A 23,229-nucleotide genomic window follows, 5' to 3' on the forward strand; every position below is an offset into this window, starting at 1 on the left:
TATTGAAACGTGTCATAAAGAGACTACGAGGAGAAAATGAGGACTGCAGATGCTGGAGCTCAGAGTCGAGAGTGTGTTGCTGGAAAAGCACAGCAGGTCAGGCAGCTTCCGAGAAGCAGAAGAATCGACGTTTCGGCCATAAGCCCTAACTGATCTCTCAGCCACCTCCAGACACCCCTTCTCCAACTCAGCAGTGGGTTTCTTCCTCCTGTTGCTGGGGAAGAGAGTTATATTCCTCTATACCCTTACTCTTCACTGAATCCAGCTGGCACAACAGCAAGTGTCTGGGTCAAGAGTCTGTTGCTGGAAAAGCACAGCAGGTCAGGCAGCATCCAAGGAGCAGGGGAATCGACGTTTCGGGCAGGAGCTACTCATCAGGAATGGTGGATTCCTGATGAAGGGCTTATGCCTGAAATGTTGATTCTCCTGCTCCTTGGATGCTGCCTGACCAGCTGTGCTATTCCAGCAACATACTCTCGACTCTGATGTCCAGCAACTGCAGACCTCATCTTCTTCAAGAGTCTGGGACACACCCACTGGCTCACTGTATCAAACCTAAAAGTGATGTCACAGTGAGGTTGCCCTGTTGAAATGTCACAAGCCAATGTGCTGAAACCCCCTCCAGATTTCAGATGCTTTTGCACAGTCCCCGCTTGGAACATGCCTGAGTTTTTAACAAGGAGTTTGCTTGCTATAATAATATAGTTTGTTTTTTTACAGACCACTTTAAAAAGCTCTGACTATGAATGAGCAGTTTTTCACCCTCTTAATTTTACAACTTTTTGCTCAGACCAGGTGACAAAAATATTTCAACTTTTAAAAAAAAATTTTACAGATCTATAAGTTAAATTGCACCAACAATGTCAATTAAGTTGCTGTACATTTCATATAAAATCGAGTCTCCTTACATTTCACTTTTGAATATATTGATTATTGTAAGCATGCTCATGCCAGTGTGCCTTTTACATTCTCCTGATATACTTTTTATAAACAGTTGAAATTGAAGGTCTGCTTAGAGAGAGAAATTAAATGAGCACCATTAACCATTCGGGCCTGCACTGACTTCATCCTTTGGTTAAAAAGTCTTACCATGTGCTTTCCTTCTTTCAATGCAGGTCACATGATTTATTGCTTCAGGCAAACCTGACACCTACTGACTCGTTGTCTTTGTAATTGTTCTGCTTTCAGAGTTTCTGAAGGAGTATTTAATACAAACTGGTGGCTTGATTGCACAGTTGTCAGCCAGAAGCTGTATTTATCAGTAAAGTAATGGCAAGTGCCCCGAGCCCCCTGACACTCGATGAACGGTGTCGAGCGGAAATCCTCCAGACAGCTCCCAGGTGATGCCAGGGTCTGACCTCCTCCTGTGGCACCAGCTCCTGTGTGCTGTAACAAGATGGTAAGGCACAGTGTTCAGAACTAGTTAAACCTAGAACCCTCTGAGTTTTATCTGATAGTTTACAATACTAAACCTCTATGCCATGCCATGTAAGTGAGAACAAAAGGGATTGGCAGAAGTATGTATAAATTGGATAGACCCCCAAAACAGAACTGGGATCATGATGCTAATTGATCATAAAAACATAGACAATAGATTCAGGAGTAGGCCATTCGGCCCTTCAAACCTGCTCCACAGTTCAATCTGATCATGGCTGATCAAGCAATCTCAGTATCCCACTCCCGCCCTCTCCCCATCCTCCTTAATCCCTTTAGCCATAAGGGCCATGTCCAGATCCCTCTTGAATATATCTAATTAACTGGCCCCAACTGCTTCATGTGGGAGAGAATTCCACAGCATCACAAATCACTGAGTGAAGACATTCGCCCTCATCTCAGTCCTGAATGACTTACCCCTTACTCTTAGACTGTGACTCCTTGTGGAGTGAATAGGTGGAAAGGAAGATAGGCAGGTAGGACAGGTCATGAGAGCGGTGCTGAGCTGGAAGACTGCAGCTGGGGTGAGGTGGGGGAGGGGGAAATGAGGAAACTGGTGAAATCCACACTGATGCCCTGGGGTTGAAGTGTTCCGAGGCGTTGGGTGGTGAGGGAGAGGTGATGAAGGAGGCCCAGGACCTGCATGTCCTCGGTAGAGTGGGAGGGGGAGGTGAAATGTTGGGCCGCAGGGCAGTGGGGTTGATTGGTGCTGGTGTCCTGGAGATGTTCCCAAAAGCGGTCTGCAAGGAGGCGTCCAGTCTCCCCAATGTAGAGGAGACCGCATCAGGAGCAACGGATACAATAAATGATATTGGTGGATGTGCATGTAAAACTTTGATGGATGTGGAAGGCTCCTTTAGGTTGAAACTTTATTGCTGGAACAGCACAGCAGGTCAGGCAGCATCCAGGGAACAGGAGATTTGACGTTTCGGGCACAGGCCCTTCTTCAGGAATCGGCCCGAAACGTCGAATCTCCTGTTCCCTGGATGCTGCCTGACCTGCTGTGCTGTTCCAGCAATAAAGTTTCAACTTTGATCTCCAGCATCTGCAGACCTCACTTTCTCCTCGAAGGCTCCTTTAGGGCCTTGGATGGAGGTGAGGGAGGAGGTGTGGGCACAGGTTTTACAGTTCCTGCGGTGGCAGGGGAGGGTGCCAGGATGGGAGGGTGGGTCGTAGGGGGGCGTGGACCTGACCAGGTAGTCACGGAGGGAACAGTCTTTGCGGAAGGTGGAAAGGGGTGGGGAGGGAAATATATTCCTGGTGGTGGGGTCTGTTTGGAGGTGGCGGAAATGTTGGCGGATGATGTGGTTTATGCGAAGGTTGGTAGGGTGGAAGGTGAGCACTATGGTACAGTCTGCCCAAATAGCACACAAAACAATACTTTTCATGGTATCTTGATATATGTGACAATAAATCAAACTCAAACTCAGATCTCAAACGTATATTTTTATAAGTCCTTTCTTTTAATTTTATGCTGCCCCTCCTTCGATGTCCATGGTTTTTTTTTGAGACGGAGCTTTTCCTTCTCATGGGTACAAATGGCTTCTAAATGTTTCTTTGAACACCCTGCACTGTTCCTCGATTGTTTTTCCAATGACCAGGGCTTCCCAGTTTACTGTGGACAGTCGCTGCCTTATCCTATTAAAGTCTGCCTTAGAAACCTCCAAAATTCTAGTGTCCAAATTTTACTTATCTCTTACATAAGCTACATGAAACTCAATCACATTATTATCGCTATTTGATGAATGCTTATGAACAAATAGCGTTAGAATTCCTATAGAGTGGAAACAGGCCCTTCGGCCCAACAAGTCCACACCGTACTCTGAAAGTATCCCACCCAGACCCATTATCATACGTTTCTTAATGCATCTAACCTACACATCCCTGAACACTACGGGCAATTTAGCATGGCCAATCCACCCTAACCTGTACACCTTTGGACCATGGGAGGAAACCGGAGCACCCAGAGGAAACCCACACGGACAGTCACCCGAGGCTGGAATCGAATCTAGGCCCCTAGGCAGCAGTGCTAACCACTGTGCCACCATGCCACCCCATAGGTCACTTAAAGACTTAAAAGGGACCTAAGGGGCAACTTTTTCACACAGATGATGGTTTGTATGTAGAATGAACCGGCAGGGGAAGTGATAAATGCAGGTACAATATTTAAAAGATATTTGGACGGGCACATAAATAGGAAAGGTTTAGAGGGATATGGGCCAAATGCAGGCAAATGAGACTAGTTTAGTCCAGGAAACCAGGTTGGCATGAATGAGTTGGACCGAAGGGTCTGTTTCTGTTTGACTCCATGACTCTGCAACATTAATGGGATTGGCAAATCACTTATTTAACAAGATAGTTCCATTTTACTTTATGGACCATTGATAATTAATCATGTTATATCAATCATCCACCATAGAGTCATAGAGTAACGCAGCATGGAAACAGGCCCTTCAGCCCAAACTGGTCCATGCTGGCCATGGCGCCCACTCAGCTAATTCCAATTGCCCGCATTTGGTCCATATCCCTCTAAACCCTTCCCGTCCATGTACCTAACCAAATGTTTTGAAATGTTTTTATTGTACCTGCCTCAACCACTTTCTCTGGCGGGATAATCACATGGGAGAAGGTGAGGACTGCAGACGCTGGAGATCAGAGTCAAGAGTGTGGTGCTGGAAAAGCACAGCAGGTCAGGCAGCATCTGAGGAGCAGGAGAATTGACATTTCGGGCACACACCCTTCATCAGGAATGGCTCCTGCTCTTCGGATGCTGACTGACCTGCTGTTCTTTTCCAGCACCACAGTCTCGACCCAGGATAACCACATGATAAATTTAAAGAAAATCTCCTGTATGGTTTGGCTTTAGAATGATGAGTATGTGATTTTATTTAAAAAGCACATTAAAAATGCAGCTTACCATCAAAAAAGAGTATCCAGTCCAAAGGCTGAGCCACCCTGAAGGGCAGGAGGGAATGGTGTGGTCCTGGCTGTGTACAGCCACAGCGACTGAAGGAGCTTCACAGACAGAGCACCTGCTGATATAGGCTTCGACCTCTCGTTCGACAAGTGGCATCATGGGGATAGGGGCAGTGGTAGACAGCCAATAGGATTTGTCATTTCTAGTAGCATAGTGACAAACTTCATCAATGCTGCAATATGCAAATGGCATAGTACTGAACATTGGCAGACAAGAGCCAGCTAGACCTGGGAGAACAGCAAGATTGCAGGAATAGTTAGCAATAACTACCTGACATTGTGTTCAGAAGTAACATAATGAAATATCCTCAGATTCTTGCTTTTTAGTTGAGCTGCTTTCAAAACACAAATGCAGCCAGTTTTACAACTGCACATCAAGCACAACAATTATACTTCAGCACAGAGCCGTCTACTCTCCGCACTGTGGCTCACAGACTCCTTTCTAGCCAAAGGGCAGCCACCTTATGTTAAAGGACTAGAAATACCACCAAACTAAAGTGAAATCAGACAGCTCCAGAACACACAGAGGAGTAACTACTGGAGTTCAATACATATTCTGTGTCTAGTCAAAGGGACAGTAGAAGGAGGACTCCACTGAATTGCAATTCCCTAGTCTGAGAAAAAGAAAAAGTCCTTAACACACTGTCCTGGTGAGCCAGGGTTCAGACTGCAATGCTCCTCTGGGACACTGGGTAAACCTGGATTGGGGTTCAGGGGCAAAAGGTGGTACAGCAAATGCTGGAGATTAGAGTCAAGCTTAGAGTGGTGCTGGAAATGCACAGCAGATCAGGCAGCATCCGAGGAGCAGGCGCCCTTCCTGATGAAGGGCTTTGGCCCAAAACATCGATTTTCCTGCTCCTCGGATGCTGCCCGACCTGCTGCATATTTCCAGCACCACACTCTAATCTTGAATGGATTGGGGTTCAGTTTGAGGCGCTCCAAAGTCAATAACCTCACTTTACCCACTGTCAGGATTCATTTCGGCACATGCACAAGGCATTGTCTCATGAACAGTATCTAACTGAGGAAATTACAAGGTTAAAACAATAAGTAAAATTGTAGGGACATTAAAAGTAACATCAGAAAGTTTATGATGTGAACTGACTTGCAGGGTCTGATGTTAAAGGTTCACTCATTTGATGAACCACAAATTGGTTAACTAGAACAGTGGTGACAGGTGAGTGGATGTTAATGAGAGATAGCTCACAGACAGTGGAGGGTTGGATGTGCTAAAGTTTACTGAAGTGTAGGTTTAGATGTTGGTCGGGAAAATATTGAATGGTTTTGTCTGAAAGTATGGAAATAGGGACATTGGCGGGAGATATAATGGGGGTGAAAGCAGTAATGTACAGGATATAAGATCAAAGGGGGTTTTAAAGCTACAAAAGTCAATCTTAGCCTGTGACACCATTTGGAGAGGGAGGTGGAGATTGTGATGTGAGCCACCGGGCAACAGTATGGTCTTTGCTACATAACAACATTGAGGAAACTCAGCATTTGATTAATTACAAAATGCTTTGGGACAGCCTGGTGGCATGAAAGATGCTGCATAAATGCAAGTCTTTCAAGAGTGTTTTCTCAGTCTTTAACTGTAAGGATTTGCAGCTCATCAAATCTGGAGGTTACAAAAGCACCATGAACAACACAGAGGCTAGAGAGGGATTGAGAGATAGAGCTGGATGGTGGGAATGTTCCTCCATTATCTCGTCAATATATGCCTTCTTTCCATAGGGGAAATCGCTGACTAAAATCACATGGTCATGAATAATGAACAGGGTAATGTTTACTGTATATACTTTACAGGCTAAGGAGTTTTTAAGGTGTCCAAGACTGAGCCTTGAGCTGCAATGCTGGTGCATGGTTTAAAGTATCATCTTGGTCAAGGAACTGGCTGCTGGGAGAATTATTATGGATTTGATTAAGAATTAAACTGCCAGTTTTTGTCTTAAAATGTTGACACCATTTCAGCAGCTTGCGTTTCAAGGGATGGGTTTTTGCTGAAACATCGATTTTCCTGCTCCTTGGATGCTGCCTGACCTGCTGTGCTTTTCCAGCACCACTCTGATCTGTGCTTCAAATGACACCTTCTTCCAACAATAATGACCCACAGTCATTCCTGAGGATTTACAGCATTACTGAAAGACATTCTCAGCTTGTACTTAAATGCTGCATGTTCAAAAAGCATTTTGGAAACATCGTTTATTCTGGAAATTCTTTGAGAAATGGTAAGTTCCAAATATGAAAACGTGACAAGGTGGTGGGTTGTATCTTGTATCACAGGTCACACATTGTCACTACTTACCAAGATCCTGATTGTGAGGTTTCTCTTGGCTCTCCAGATAAATCAAGCTATATCCTTGCCAAAGGCGAGGCATGTTTTGAGGACATGTAGGTACCTCCTGTGACTGACTGTGGACCACGATCAAGAACCCAGCCGAGAATGGAGGACATATTCCTGGGCTTCCTGGTGGACCTGGTTTCCCAGGAGGGCCTGAACAAAAGGACAACATTTCACAGCAGCTTTCAACAATAGACACCACCCAGTGCCCAAACTGATCGAAACTCAATTGTGTTTTATTCACTCATGGAATACGGGTGTCACTGGCTAGGTCAGCTTTTATTGCCCATCCCTAATTGCCCAGAGGGCAGTTAAGAGTCAACCACATTGCTGTGGGTCTGGAGTCACATGTATTCCAGACCAGGTAAGGATGGCAGTTTCCTTCTTTAAAGAATATTAGTGAACCTGATGACATGTTGGACTCATATTTATATTGTTTTCGATTTAGAATTATTATGGGACATGGGCAGGATGGATTGGAACCAGCTTAACTTCCCCTTAAGTTAAAGGGTCAATGACAAAGGAGCATAATTTTAAACTACAAGGTAGGAGGTTTAAGGAGATTTGAGGAAAACATATTTCTCCCAGAGTGGGGTTGGGGTCTGGAATGCACTGCTTGGGTGGGGGGATTGAAGCAGGAAACTTCACAACATTTAGAAAAAGTACAGTAATGAGCACTTGAAGGGTCATAACATTCCAGGCTATGGGTCTAGTGCAAGAAGGTGGGGCTAATGTAGATAGATTGGCACAAAGTCGATAGGCTGAAGGGCCTCTTATGAACTGTACAGTCCTCTGATTCAATGAACTACTTTCGAGGGGATCCCTCTGTAATTTCACATTCTTTGATAACAGATGTTATTAGAAGGAACAATATTGGTAAATGGTGCTGTTATTGTCACGGTGTAAGACACATTTGACACCAATTTAGGAGTTCTATTTATTCAGGACTCCAGTTGAATGAATGACCCAGAGGATACACAGTGCTGGGAGAACAAACCCTATCTCAATAACCTTTGGGACTATCATTCAGCATTCTTCCACAGCAGCAACAGTGAAGGTCACTATAGGCTGTTCTCTCTTTAGAGAGACGACTGGCAGTGATGTTAACCAGATTGTCACCACACCTCAGCTGAGATTGAGATTCTTGTTGTCTATTTAGTAAGTTGAAATGTTAGATCTACTTCATGCTGTAACCTTACTAATACTTCAGATTTATGTTTAAATGATAGACTCATACAGTACAGAAGAGGCCCTTCAACTCATCAAGTCTGTACTACCAAAAATATATTACTGCCTACTAGACTAGTCCCACTTTCCTGCACTTGGCCCACAGCCTTGAATATTATGACACTATGAGTGTTAGCCACAATTTGGTGGGTTTTTTTCACCATGTTTGTACTACAGTCTATCTGTGTCCATGTGGAAAAAGATCAGAGAATGGTCCACAGAGGAAGGAGTCTCTAAAAATTGTTTATTGTATATTTAAAACCTGGGAGGGGTTGAAAGGAAGAACATTCAACATCTCCCACAACAGTAGAGGCACAAGCAGAACCTGTGCTTGAGAATGCCAGTGCAATTAATGAAGAGGTTAGTCATGATGAGAGACAGACAAAGGTGTTTGAGTCTCCACTCAGGAAAGAAGTGGAGAGATGTTCACCCATTCTGGTGGGAATGGAGATGGAGAGAGATTGTGTTTATATGTTTCTAATTAGGAAAGCTTCCTCTTCTCTTTCCCATGTACATGCATGACTGTATTAGTGTCATTTCCTGCTGAGCCATAAGTGGAAAATGTCATCAGGTTTGCTTCCAATTTCCACCCCCACTTCACTGGCCCTTCTCTTCCTTTCTTTGACTTAGCTGCCTTCATTTCTATATTCACACATACAACATGTCTTCCTTATCCGTCAATTGTGGATTCCCCCCATCAATGTTTGGCTGGCCCGTGGCTATGTCCACATACACTTGTTTTCACCCCTATTCCCACCATCCCAGATCCGGATCTGGACAAGCTTCTGCTTGTTCCCACCTATATCCCACCAGCCTTTGGAAATGGATCAGTTTCTGCCATTTCTGACACGTCCAACAATGATGCCACCCCCAAAACTCATATTCCCATCCTCTTCCAGTGGTTTAAAGGGACTATATAACATTGTGACTCACTCCTCAGTCACCCCACAATCTCTGTCACTTCCTCCAACACCTTTCCAAGCAAACATAGGAGATGCACCACCATCTCCCTCGTCAAGGCTGCATACGCAGGTCACCCCTCAGCCTCCGATGGTCCAGGGAACAGCCCCAGCCTGTTCAGCCTCTCCCTATAGCTCAAATCCTCCAACCCTGGCAACATCCTTGTAAATCTTTTCTGACCCCTTGCAAGTTTCACAACGTCTTTCCAATAGGAAGGAGACCAGAATCGCACGCAATATTCCAACAGTGGCCTAACCAATGTCATGTACAGCCGCAACATGACCTCCCAACTCCTGTACTCAATATTCTGACCAATAAAGGAAAGCATACCAAACGCCTTCTTCACTATCCTATCTACCTGCGACTCCATTTTCAAGGAGCTATGAACCTGCACTCCAAGTCCTGCTAAGATTTGCTTTCCCAAAATGCAGCACCTCACATTTATCTGAATTAAACTCCATTTGCCACTTCTCAGCCCTTGGTCCATCTGGTCAAGATCCTGTTGTAATCTGAGGTAACCCTCTTCGCTGTCCACTACACCTCCAATTTTGGTGTCATCTGCAAACTTACTAACTGTACCTCTTATGCTCGCATCCAAATCATTTATGTAAATGACAAAATGTAGAGGGCCCAGCACAGACCCTTGTGGCACTCCTTGTCACAGGCCTCCAGTCTGAAAAACAACCCTCCACCACCATCCTCTGTCTTCTACCTTTCAGCCAGTTCTGTATCCAAATGGCTAGTTCTCCCTGTATTCCATGAGATCTAACCTTGCTAATCAGTCTCCCATGGGGAACCTTATCGAACGCCTTACTGAAGTCCATATAGATCACATCTACAGCTCTGCCCTCATCAATCCTCTTTGTTACTTATTCAAAAACTCAATCAAGTTTGTGAGACATGATTTCCCACGCACAAAGCCATGTTGACTATCCCGAATCAGTCCTTGCCTTTTCAAACACATGTACATCCTGTCCCTCAGGATTCCCTCCAACAACTTGCCCACCACCGAGGTCAGGCTCACCGGTCTATAGTTCCCTGGTTTGTCTTTACTGCCCTTTTTAAACCGTGACATCACATTTGCCAATCTCCATTCTTCCGGCACCTCACTTGTGACTATCGATGATACAAATATCTCAGCAAAGAGGCCCAGCAATCACTTCCCTAGCTTCCCACAGAGTTCTTGGGTACACCTGATCAGGTCCTGGGGATTTATCCACTTTTATCCGTTTAAAGACATCCAGCACTTTCTCCTCTGTAATCTGGACATTTTGCAAGATGTCACCATCTATTTCCCTACAGTCTATATCTTCTATATCCTTTTCCACAGTAAATACTGATGCAAAATATTCATTTAGTATCTCCCCCATTTTCTGTGTCTCCACACAAAAGCCGCCTTGCTGATCTTTGAGGGGCCCTATTCTCTCCCTAGTTACCCTTTTGTCCTTAATATATTTGTAAAAACCCTTTGGATTCTCCTTAACTCTATTTGCCAAAGCTATCTCATGTCCCCGTTTTGCCCTCCTGAGTTCCCTCTTAAGTATACTCCTACTTTCTTTATACTCTTCTAAGGATTCACTCGATCTATCCTGTCTATACGTGACATATGCTTCCTTCTTTTTCTTAACAAAACCCTCAATTTCTTTAGTCATACAGCATTCCCTATACCTACCAGCCTTCCCTTTCACCCTGACAGGAATATACTTTCTCTGGATTCTTGTTATCTCATTTCTGAAGGCTTCCCATTTTCCAGCCGTCCCTTTACCTGCGAACATCTGCCTACAATCAGCTTTTGAAAGTTCTTTCTGGATCAATGGTGCTGGAAGAGCACAGCAATTCAGGCAGCATCGAGGAGCTTCAGCAAAATTGCCTAATGCCGTCAAAATTGGCCTTTCTCCAATTTAGAACTTCAACTTTTGGATCTGGTCTATCCTTTTCCATCCAACAAACAGAATCATGGTCGCTGGCCCCAAAGTGCTTCCCCACTGACACCTCAGTCACCTGCCCTGCCTTATTTCCCAAGAGTAGGTCTAGCTTTGCAACTTCTTTCAATTTAGTTCACTGTATTCACTGGGGGTCAGTTGGCTGGACAGTTGCTTTGTGAAGCAGAGTGATGCTATTAGTGTGGGTTCAATTCCCGCAACGCCCCCACCCCCCATCTGAGGTATAGTGGCCCTCAGGTTAATCCAGCACCAGTATTTTCAGACCAGTGACAGAGCAGCTGTATGGTCTGGTCAGACAATGGTGACTTGCATCTATTCACTGCTTATGACGTGGTTTCTTTTCTGCAATGAGCAGATCTAGTAACATTGTAGAACATTTCCAGAATGCCAGATAATCTAAGCCTTCAATCATTTAATTTTGGCACTTTACTCCCACTCAGAACGTTTTGTACTTAGCCTTATACCACGCTCCAATGAAATTAAACTCCAAGAATGAAGCTCATCCTTCGATTGAACACTTTTATCTTTCAAACTCAATTGAGTTCAGCAATTTCAAAACATAATCTCTGTCTCCATTTTCCCTGTTTTTGCTGTTTTGGTTCTTAATTCCTCTGTGTTGGGCTTGGACAGTAAATGTTCTAATCAAAAGTGAGGACTGCAGATGCTGGAGATCAGAGTCTAGGTTAGAGCGGTGCTGGAAAAGCACAGCAGGTCAGTCAGCATCCGAGGGGCAGGAAAATCGATGTTTCGGGCAAAAGCCCTTCATCAGAAATGAGGCTGGGAGCTTCCAGGGTGGAGAGATAAATGAGAGGGGGGGGGGGGGGTGGGGATGCTGCTTGACCTGCTGTGCTTTTCCAGCACCACTCTCATCTAGACAGATTTTCTGCTACTCACACCCCCCTCTCAACACACCTTTCGTTTCTTTACATGTCCCCTTACTATTCCCTCTGACCTTGAAACTTTTTGTTGCTTTCTCTGTCTTTCCTTTCACCTTAACACAGACTGACCATTCTGTCCTTCCTCCCACTCTCTCATTTTTCATTTGCTCAAAGCCCATTGCATTTCTAATTTGTTGTGAAAGATTATTGAGTTATTAGGAAGCACTTCAACATACAAAGGGTGGGAGAAGTTTGAAACTCTCTTCCACAAACAGCACTGGATGCTGGACCAGTTAATACTTTTAAATCTGAGAGTGATACATTTTTGTTAGGGTAAGGTATTTAGAGATAGGGGCTAAAGGTGGGTCTACTGAGTTAGGCCATGCATCAGCCATGATTGAATTTAATGGTGGAACGGACTGGAGGGGGTGAATGCTCCTGTTCCTGTGTAGAAACATTAACTGTGTTTCTCTCTCCCACACAGATGCTGCTGGACCTGCTGAGAACGTCCAGCACTTTCTGTTTCCATTCCATGAGGTTGCTGTGTTTTGGGGATTCCTTAGAAGTGGAAAATGAAGATTAAAGATCTTAGTTGGAGACAATCTGTTTCCAATCTTAAATTCATGAACAAGAACATGATGGTATCTATTCAAGTGGACCTAGTTACACAGATAAATCCCTGAAACTCCTAAGGGTCAGCATTTAACCCTCATCTAGTCACAGTATTCACACTTGATTTCACCCCAGGATTGGGAGCAGTTACATTACCAAAAGGGAGGTGTCAGCAACATGTGCCTTGATCTAGCAGCTGATGGTGACACCAGTCATATTTACACAAGGAGCGAAGGCCCCTCATGAAGAAGGGTCTCTGGACTAGAAACTGGAACAGAACTGCACACAGTATTCTAAATACTGCCGAACCAAAGTCTTGTATAATTTTAACGTGACCTGCCAGCTCTTATACTCAATACCCTGTCCCTCTCTTTTCACAGTTGCTGAGTTTCTGTAACACTTTTCCTGTTCCCCTCATGGACAGGATGCTATGCGTTTCTTTGCTTGTCTCACAGGAGAGCAGCAGAACGGCCCCTTCTTCCATCGCTGAGAGGTTTATAACTAAATAGACAGATGTGCTCAAAGAAAACGATGAAAGCATCTCAAGACCAGCTGAGGACCTAGATGCCTCTGGGGTAATAGTCCTTACGTCAGCTCTCTGCAGATCTGGCTCTGTTTTAGGCTGGAATGGATGTGGGTCTCAGGGAAGTCTGGATCCCGAGTCCAGGCAGGTAAAAACAATGACTGCAGATGCTGGAAACCAGATTCTGGATTAGTGGTGCTGGAAGAGCAGAGCTGTTTAGGCAACATCCAAGGAGCAGTAAAATCAACGTTTCAGGCAAAAGCCCTTCATCAGGAATAAAGGCAGAGAGCCTGAAGCGTGGAGAGATAAGCTAGAGGAGGGTGGGGTGGGAGAAAGTAGCATAGAGTACAATAGGTGAGTGGGGGAGGGGATGAAGGTGATAGGTCGGGGGGGGGGAGGGTGGAGTGGATAGATGGAAAAGAAGATAGGCAGGTAGGACAGGTCACGGGGACAGTGCTGAGCTGGAAGTTTGGAAGTAGGGTGAGGTGGGGGAAGGGGAAATGAGGAAATGTTGAAGTCCACATTGATGCCCTGGGGTTGAAGTGTTCCGAGGCAGAAGATGAGGCGTTCTTCCTCCAGGCGTCTGGTGGTGAGGGAGCGGCGGTGAAGGAGGCCCAGGACATCCATGTCCTCTTATGGGCCCCAGCTATGCCTGTCTCTTTGTTGGCTACGTCGAACAGTTGATCTTCCGTAATTACACCGGCACCACTCCCCACCTCTTCCTCCGCTACATTGATGACTCCCGCGAGGAGATTGAGCAATTCATCAACTTCACCAACACATTCCACCCTGACCTTAAATTTACCTGGACCATCTCTGACACCTCCCTCCCCTTCCTGGACCTCTCCATCTCCATCATTGACGACCGACTTGACACTGACATTTTTTACAAACCCACCGACTCCCACAGCTACCTGGATTACACCTCTTCCCACCCTACCTCTTGCAAAAATGCCATCCCGTATTCCCAATTCCTCCGCCTCCGCCGTATCTGCTCCCAGGAGGACCAGTTCCACCACAGAACACACCAGATGGCCTCCTTCTTTAGAGACCGCAATTTCCCTTCCCATGTGGTTAAAGATGCCCTCTAATGCATCTTGTCTACATCCCGCACCTCCACCCTCAGACCCCACCCCTCCAACCGTAACAAGGACAGAATGCCCCTGGTGCTCACATTCCACCCTACAAACCTCCGCATCAACCAAATCATCCGCCGACATTTCCGCCACCTCCAAACAGACCCCACCACCAGGGATATATTTCCCTCCCCACCCCTTTTCGCCTTCCGCAAAGACCGTTCCCTCCGTGACTACCTGGTCAGGTCCACGCCCCCCTACGACCCACCCTCCCATCCTGGCACTTTCCCCTGCCACCGCAGGAACTGTAAAACCTGCGCCCACACCTCCCCCCTCACCTCTATCCAAGGCCCTAAAGGAGCCTTCCACATCCATCAAAGTTTTACCTGCACATCCACTAATATCATTTATTGTATCCGTTGCTCCCGATGCGGTCTCCTCTACATTGGGGAGACTGGGCGCCTCCTGGCAGAGCGCTTTAGGGAACATCTCCGAGACATCCGCACCAATCAACCACACCGCCCCATGGCCCAACATTTCAACTCCCCCTCCCACTCTGCCGAGGACATGGAGGTCCTGGGCCTCCTCCACCGCCGCTCCCTCACCACCAGACGCCTGGAGGAAGAATGCCTCATCTTCCGCCTCGGAACACTTCAACCCCAGGGCATCAATGTGGACTTCAACAGCTTCCTCATTTCCCCTTCCCCCATCTCATCCTAGTTTCAAACTCCCAGCTCCGCACTGTCCCCTTGACTTATCCAGACTTGTCCGACCTGCCTAGCTCCTTTTCCACCTATCCACTCCACCCTCTCCTCCCTGGCCTATCACCTTCATCTCCTCCCCCACTCACCCATTGTACTCTATGCTACTTTCTCTCCACCCCCACCCTCCTCTAGCTTATCTCTCCACGCTCCAGGCTCACTGCCTTTATTCCTGATGAAGGGCTTTTGCCCGAAACATTGATTTCGAAGCTCCTTGGATGCTGTCTGAACTGCTGTGCTCTTCCAGCACCACTGATCCAGAATCTGGTTTCCAGCATCTGCAGTCATTGTTTTTACCTTATAAACGGAAAAAGTTGATGAGCAGAGAGATCTGGGAGTTTCAGGTCTTGTACCCTGGAAGTGGCTGCACAAGGGGATAGAATGTTCAAGAAGGCATATAGTATGCTTGCCTTCACTGGACGGGTATTGAGTATAAGAGCTGGCAAGTCATGTTAAAATTGTACAAGACATTGGTTCAGCCGCATTTAGAATACTGTGTACAGTTCTGGGCGTTACATTACCAAAAGGATGTGGGCACTTTGGAGAGGGTGCAGAGAAGGTTTATGAGGATGTTGCCTGATATGGAAGGTGCTAGCTATGAAGAGAGGTTGACTAGGCTAGGTTTGTTTTCATTAGAAAAGAGGAGATTGAGGGGGGACTGATTGAGATTTACAAAATCTTGAAGGGTATAGACAGGGTGGATACAGATAAGCTTTTCCCCAGGGTGAGGGATTCAGTAACAAGAGGTCACACTTTCAAGGTGAGAGGTGAAAAGTTTAAGGGGGATACACGCGGCAAGTATTTCACACAGAGGGTGGTAGGTGCGTGGAGTGCGTTGCCAGCAGAGGTAGTAGAGGCAGGCACGGTAGATTCATTTAAGATGCACCTGGACAGATGCATGAGTAGGTGGGGAGCAGAGGGATACAGATGCTAAGGAATTGGGCGACAGGTTTAGACAGCACATTTGGATCGGCTCAGGCTTGGAGGGCCGAAAGGCCTGTTCTTGGGCTGTAAATTTTCTTTGTTCTTGTAGTGATGTGTCATTATAGCCAGTTGGTGAAGGAGCTGATTGGAAACAGAAAGTTAGGAAATAGAAACAGAAGGAGGCCATTTAGCAGCTTTGGGCCTGGTCCACATTCACTCTGGTCATGTCCAATCATCCACTTTAGTACCCTGTTCTTGCTTCCTCCTCATACCCTTTGAGACCTTCAGCCGTAAGGACCAGTGGTGTGCCACAAGGATCGGTGCTGGGTCCACTGCTTTTCATCATATATAGAAACGATTTGGATGTGAACATAGGAGGTATAGTTAGTACATTTGTAGATGACACCAGAATTGGAGGTGTAGACAAGAAGGTTACCTCAGAGTACAATGGGATCTTGATCAGATGGGCCAATGGGCCGAGGAGTGGCAGATGGTGTTTTAGGTAAATGTGAGGTGCTGTATTTTGGAAAGGCAAATCAGGGTAGGACTTGTACATTTAATGCTAAGGTCCTGGGGAGTGTTGCTGAACAAAGGGATCTTGGAATGCAAGTTCGTAGTTCCTTGAAAGTAAAGTTGCAGATAGACAGGATAGTGAAGAAGGCATTTGATATGTTTTCCTTTGTTGGCCAGTGCATTGAGCATAAGAGTTGAGAGGTCAGGTTGCATCTCTACAGGATATTGGTTAGGCCGTGTTGGAATACTGCATGCAATTCTTGTCTCCCTGCTATAGGAAAGAAGTTGTGAAACTTGAAATGGTTCAGAAAAGATTTACAAGGATATTGCCAGGGTTGGAGTGTTTAAGCTACAGGGAGAACCTGAATAAGCTGGGGCTTTCCCTGGAGCGTTGAAGGCTGAGGGGTGACCTTATAGAGGTTTATAAGATCATGAGGGGTATGGTTAGGGTAAATAGACAAAGTCTTTTCCACAGGGTGGGGGAGTCCAAAACTAGAGGCCATAGGTTTAGGGTGAGAGGAGAAAGATATAAAAGAGACTTAAGGGGCAGCTTTTTCACACAGAGGGTGGTACGTGTATGGAATGAGCTACCAGAGGAAGTGGTGGAGGCTGGTACAAATGCAACATTTAAAAGGCATCTGGATGGATATATGAATGGGAAGGGTTTGGAGGAATATGGGCCAAATGCTGGCAAGTGGGACTAGAGTTCTAATTTTAATTTTAATTTAAAATTTTCATTCATTAGACAAATAGCAGTGATGAAGGAGAAATGGCTGTGAGATCGGTTGGTCCCTGGGAGCAGGAGACTTTCTGCTCTGAGAATACGTCTTCAGTTTTGCCACCCCTGAGCACAGCAGCAACCTTCCCCTACGACCAGAAACAATGCAAAACCTGGTGGTACACCACCCCCCTCAGCTCCATCCAGAGTCCTAAACATTCCTTCCAGGTGAGACAGAGGTTCATCTGCCTCTCCTCCAACCTAGTTTACTGTATCCGGTGATCCCGATGTGGCCTTCTCTACATCGGGGAAACCGAACATAAACTTAGTAAACGGTTCACCGAGCATCTCAGCCAGGCCCACGTCGGCCAGACCTCCCTGTGGCCGCTCATTTTAATTCCCCTTCCCACTCCTTTTCCGACATGACCACCCTTGGCCTCCTCCATTGTCAGAACAAACCACAGCATAAATTGGAGGAGCAACATCTCATCTTCTGCCTGGACAGCCCACAACCCGGAGGACTCAACATTGAGTCCTGGACAGCCCACAACCCGGAGGACTCAACATTGAGTTCTCCAATTTCAAATAACCTCCCTCCCCACCCCCCCGAACCCCTTCCCAGACCCTCCCTCTCCCTCCCACTGCTCCCTGCCACCAACCGGATTCATTCCTCCCATTGATCAATCAGGTCGTACCCTCTACTTGTCTTCACATATCCCCACCTCACCACCCTTTCCCTCCCACCCCCTTTATCTGCAGTTTCCCCCACACCCCCCAGTCCTGACAAAGAGTTACACCCAAAACATCGAGTTTGACCCTCCTGACGCTGCCTGCCTTGCTGTGTCCCTCTCCCTCCTGATGCTGCCTGCCTTGCTGTGTCCCTCTCCCTCCTGATGCTGCCTGCCATGCTGTGTTCCCTCTCCCTCCTGATGCTGCCTGTCTTGCTGTATCCCTCTCCCTCCTGATGCTTCCTGCCTTGCTGTGTTCCCTCTCCCTCCTGATGCTGCCTGCCTTGCTGTGTTCCGTCACCCTCCTGATACTGCCTGCCTTGCTGTATCCCTCTCCCTCCTGATGCTTCCTGCCTTGCTGTGTTCCCTCTCCCTCCTGATGCTGCCTGCCTTGCTGTGTTCCGTCACCCTCCTGATACTGCCTGCCTTGCTGTGATCCTCTCCCTCCTGATGCTGCCTGCCTTGCTGTGTTCCTCTCCCTCATGATACTGCCTGCCTTGCTGTGTTCCCCCAGCCTCCTGATGCTGCCTGCCTTGCTGTGTTCCTCTCCCTCATGATACTGCCTGCCTTGCTGTGTTCCTCTCCCTCCTGATGCTGCCTGCCTTGCTGTGTTCCCCCAGCCTCCTGATGCTGCCTGCCTTGCTGTGTTCCCCCAGCCTCCTGATACTGCCTGCCTTGCTGTGTTCCCCCAGCCTCCTGATGCTGCCTGCCTTGCTGTGTCCCTCTCCCTCCTGATACTGCCTGCCTTGCTGTGTCCCTCTCCCTCCTGATGCTGCCTGCCTTGCTGTGTTCCTCTCCCTCCTGATACAGCCTGCCTTGCTGTGTTCCCCCAGCCTCCTGATGCTGCCTGCCTTGCTGTGTCCCTCTCCCTCCTGATGCTGCCTGCCTTGCTGTGTTCCTCTCCCTCCTGATGCTGCCTGTCTTGCTGTATCCCTCTCCCTCCTGATGCTTCCTGCCTTGCTGTGTTCCCTCTCCCTCCTGATGCTGCCTGCCTTGCTGTGTTCCGTCACCCTCCTGATACTGCCTGCCTTGCTGTGTTCCCCCAGCCTCCTGATGCTGCCTGCCTTGCTGTGTCCGTCTCCCTCCTGATGCTGCCTGCCTTGCTGTGTTCCTCTCCCTCATGATACTGCCTGCCTTGCTGTGTTCCCCCAGCCTCCTGATGCTGCCTGCCTTGCTGTGTCCCTCTCCCTCCTGATACTGCCTGCCTTGCTGTGTTCCTCTCCCTCCTGATGCTGCCTGCCTTGCTGTGTTCCTCTCCCTCATGATACTGCCTGCCTTGCTGTGTTCTTCTCCCTCTGATGCTGCCTGCCTTGCTGTGTTCCCCCAGCCTCCTGATGCTGCCTGCCTAGCTGTGTTCCCCCAGCCTCCTGATACTGCCTGCCTTGCTGTGTTCCCCCAGCCTCCTGATGCTGCCTGCCTTGCTGTGTTCCCTCTCCCTCCTGACGCTGCCTGCCTTGCTGTGTCCCTCTCCCTCCTGATACTGCCTGCCTTGCTGTGTCCCTCTCCCTCCTGATGCTGCCTGCCTTGCTGTGTTCCTCACCCTCCTGATGCTGCCTGTCTTGCTGTATCCCTCTCCCTCCTGATGCTTCCTGCCTTGCTGTGTTCCCTCTCCCTCCTGATGCTGCCTGCCTTGCTGTGTTCCCTCTCCCTCCTGATGCTGCCTGCCTTGCTGTGTTCCGTCACCCTCCTGATACTGCCTGCCTTGCTGTGTCACTCTCCCTCCTGATGCTGCCTGTCTTACTGTGTTCCTCTCCCTCATGATACTGCCTGCCTTGCTGTGTCCCTCTCCCTCCTGATACTGCCTGCCTTGCTGTGTTCCCCCAGCCTCCTGATGCTGCCTGCCTTGCTGTGTTCCTCTCCCTCATGATACTGCCTGCCTTGCTGTGTTCCTCTCCCTCTGATGCTGCCTGCCTTGCTGTGTTCCCCCAGCCTCCTGATGCTGCCTGCCTTGCTGTGTTCCCCCAGCCTCCTGATACTGCCTGCCTTGCTGTGTTCCCCCAGCCTCCTGATGCTGCCTGCCTTGCTGTGTTCCCTCTCCCTCCTGATACTGCCTGCCTTGCTGTGTCCCTCTCCCTCCTGATACTGCCTGCCTTGCTGTGTTCCTCTCCCTCTGATGCTGCCTGCCTTGCTGTGTTCCCTCTCCCTCCTGATACTGCCTGCCTTGCTGTGTCCCTCTCCCTCCTGATACTGCCTGCCTTGCTGTGTTCCTCTCCCTCCTGATGCTGCCTGCCTTGCTGTGTTCCTCTCCCTCATGATACTGCCTGCCTTGCTGTGTTTCTCTCCCTCTGATGCTGCCTGCCTTGCTGTGTTCCCCCAGCCTCCTGATGCTGCCTGCCTTGCTGTGTTCCCCCAGCCTCCTGATACTGCCTGCCTTGCTGTGTTCCCCCAACCTCCTGATGCTGCCTGCCTTGCTGTGTCCCTCTCCCTCCTGATGCTGCCTGCCTTGCTGTATCCCTCTCCCTCCTGATACTGCCTGCCTTGCTGTGTCCCCCTCCCTCCTGATGCTGTCTGCCTTGCTGTGTCCCTCTCCCACCTGATGCTTACCTCGGTCTCCAAGGACTCCTTGTCGCCCAGATGGACCAATGTCTCCTGGAGTTCCACAGGGACCAGGTGGACCATCAGCTCCTGGCCTTCCTGGTTCCCCCTTTTGGCCTTTGGGTCCTGTAGATTTGCAGAGACGTGAATATTGTGATACGCTGCGTTGGTTTGTTGGAATATCTGTCATCAATATTAGTAATTGTAATCTGCTTTCTTAGTTTTTAATCTTGAGAAAAAAAAATTAAAAGACATTTGGACAGGTAAATGAGTAGGAAAGGTTTAGAGGGATATGGGCCAAACACAGGCAAGTGGGACTAGTTTAGTTTAGGAAACCTGGTTTCCATGGATACATTGGACTGAAGAGTCTGTTTCTGTTTGACTCTATGAAGGGGTGGCACAGTCGCTCAGTGGTTAGCACTGCTGCCTCACAGTGCCAGGAACCTGGGTTAAATTCCACCCTCGGGCAACTATTTTTGTGGAGTCTGCACATTCTCCCAGTGTCTGCGTGGGCTTTCTCTGGCTACTCTGGTTTCCTCCCACAGTCCAAAGATGTGCAGTTTAGGGTGGAATGGTCATGCTAAATTGCCCGTAGTGTTCAGGGATGTGCAGGCTCGGTGTAATGGTCATGGGAAATGTAGGGTTACATGAATAGAGTAGGGGGATGGGTCTGGGTGGGATGCTCTTTGGAGGGTCAGTGTTGGGCCAAATGGCCTGTTTCCACTCTGTAGGGATTCTATGACATGACAACATGTGTTACACTGCCCCTGGTAGGCAGTGCTGAAAATGTGTTGCTGGAAAAGCGCAGCAGGTCAGGCAGCATCCAAGGAGCAGGAGAATCGACGTTTCGGGCATGAGCCCTTCTTCAGGAATGAGGAAAGTGTGCCAAGCAGGCTAAGATAAAAGGTAGGGAGGAGGGACTTGGGGGAGGGGCATTGGAAATACGATAGGTGGAAGGAGGTTAAGGTGAGGGTGATAAGGTGAGGGTGATAGGCCGGAGTGGGGGTGGGGGCGGAGAGGTCAGGAAGAAGATTGCAGGTTAGGAAGATGGTGCTGAGTTCGAGGGTTGGGACTGAGACAAGGTGGGGGGAGGGGAAATGAAGAAACTGGAGAAATCTGAGTTCATCCCTTGTGGTTGGAGGGTTCCCAGGCGGAAGATGAGGTGCTCTTCCTCCAGCCGTCGTGTTGCTATGGTCTGGCAATGGAGGAGTCCAAGGACCTGCATGTCCTTGGTGGAGTGGGAGGGGAAGTTGAAGTGTTGAGCCCCGGGGTGGTTGGGTTGGTTGGTCCAGGTGTCCCAGAGGTGTTCTCTGAAATGTTCCGCAAGTAGGCGGCCTGTCTCCCCAATATAGAGGAGGCCACATCGGGTGCAGCGGATGCAGTAAATGATGTGTGTGGAGGTGCAGGTGAATTTGTGGCGGATATGGAAGGATCCCTTGGGGCCTTGGAGGGAAGTAAGGGGGAAGGTGTGGGCGCAAGTTTTGCATTTATGACTGTATCGGCACTGCCTCGTGCTCCCACGAGGAGGTTGAACAGTTCATCCACTTTACTAACACCATCCACCCCGACCTCAAATTTACCTGGACCATCTCAGACTCCTCCCTCCCCTTCCTAGACCACTCCATTTCTATCTCGGGTGACCGAATCAACACGGATATTTACTATAAACCAGACATTTACTATAAACCGACCGACTCCCACAGCTACCTAGACTACACCTCCTCCCACCCTGCCCCCTGTAAAAACGTCATCCCATATTCCCAATTCCTTCGTCCATATTCACTCAGGAACAGGACATTGTTGCCGATGTGAATACTGAGTCACAATTAATTAGAATGGACGGCTTTGAGGTATGTAGGGAAGAGGTGTTGGAAATTCTGGAAAGGGTGAAAATAGATAAGTCCCCTGGGCCTGATGGCATTTATCCTAGGATTCTCTGGGAAGCAAAGGAGGAGATTTCAGAGCCATTGGCCTTGATTTTTATGTCCTCATTGTCGACAGGAATAGTGCCAGAAGACTGGAGGATAGCAAATGTGGTTCCCTTGTTCAAGAAGGGGAGTAGGGATAACCCTAGTAACTATAGGCCAGTGAGTCACACTTCTGTTGTGGGCAAAGTCTTGGAGAGAATTGTAAGGGATAGGATTTATGAACATCTGGATAGGAATAATGTGATCAAGGATAGTCAGCATGGTTTTGTGAAGGGTAGGTCGTGCCTCACAAACCTTATTGAATTCTTTGAGAAGGTGACTAAGGAGGTGGACGAGGGGAAAGCGGTAGATGTGGTGTATATGGATTTTAGTAAGGCGTTTGATAAGGTTCCCCATGGTAGGCTACTGCAAAAAATACGGAGGTATGGCATTGAGGGTGAGTTGGAGGTTTGGATTAGGAATTGGCTGGCTGGAAGAAGACAGAGGGTAGTAGTTGATGGTAAAGGTTCATCTTGGAGTGCAGTTACTAGCGGTGTTCCGCAAGGATCTGTTTTGGGACCATTGCTGTTTGTCATTTTTATAAATGACCTGGAGGTGGGGCTAGAAGGTTGGGTGAGCAAGTTTGCGGATGATACGAAAGCCGGTGGAGTTGTTGACAGTGAGGAAGGATGTGTCAGGTTACAGCAGGATATAGAGAAGTTGCAGAGCTGGGCAGAAAGGTGGCAAATACCATTGGATAGGCATATGGAGGATAGTGGGCTAGTGTAGGTTAGGTGGGCTTGGATCAGCACAACATCGAGGGCCAAAGGGCCTGTACTACGCTGTATTTTTCTATGTTCTATGTTCTATGTCTCCGCCGCATCTGCTCCCAGGAGGACCAGTTCCAATACCAAACAACCCAGATGGCCTCCTTTTTCAAAGACTGCAATTTCCCCCCAGACGTGATCGACGATGCTCTCCACCGCATCTCCTCCACTTCCCGCTCCTCCTCCCTTGAGCCCCGCCCCTCCAATCGCCACCAGGACAGAACCGCACTGGTCCTCACCTACCACCCCACCAACCTCCATATACATCGTATCATCCGTCGTCATTTCCGCCACTTCCAAACGGACCCCACCACCAGGGATATATTTCCCTCCCCTCCCCTATCAGCAT

At 48.1% G+C, this 23,229-nt stretch overlaps 1 protein-coding gene across 1 annotated transcript in view; it reads right to left on the bottom strand.

Moving 5' to 3' along the window:
* Positions 1-462: 462 nt before the first annotated feature.
* Positions 463-23,229, bottom strand: part of LOC122555674 (uncharacterized) — a 260,338-nt gene continuing 237,571 nt past the window's right edge. The window contains exons 44-47 of the mRNA XM_087993923.1: positions 20,156-20,272; positions 6,713-6,901; positions 4,352-4,638; positions 463-1,386 (exon numbers count right to left, since the gene is read on the bottom strand). Of these exons, the coding sequence (XP_087850049.1) occupies positions 1,126-1,386; positions 4,352-4,638; positions 6,713-6,901; positions 20,156-20,272 (854 nt within the window). The 3' untranslated portion in view covers positions 463-1,125. The remainder of the gene's footprint in view (positions 1,387-4,351; positions 4,639-6,712; positions 6,902-20,155; positions 20,273-23,229) is intronic.

The sequence above is a fragment of the Chiloscyllium plagiosum genome, unplaced genomic scaffold (genome assembly GCF_037043375.1).
Source record: "Chiloscyllium plagiosum isolate Xiang-an unplaced genomic scaffold, Cpla_swu_hap1 HiC_scaffold_13, whole genome shotgun sequence".
Classification (NCBI taxonomy): Eukaryota; Metazoa; Chordata; class Chondrichthyes; order Orectolobiformes; family Hemiscylliidae; genus Chiloscyllium; species Chiloscyllium plagiosum.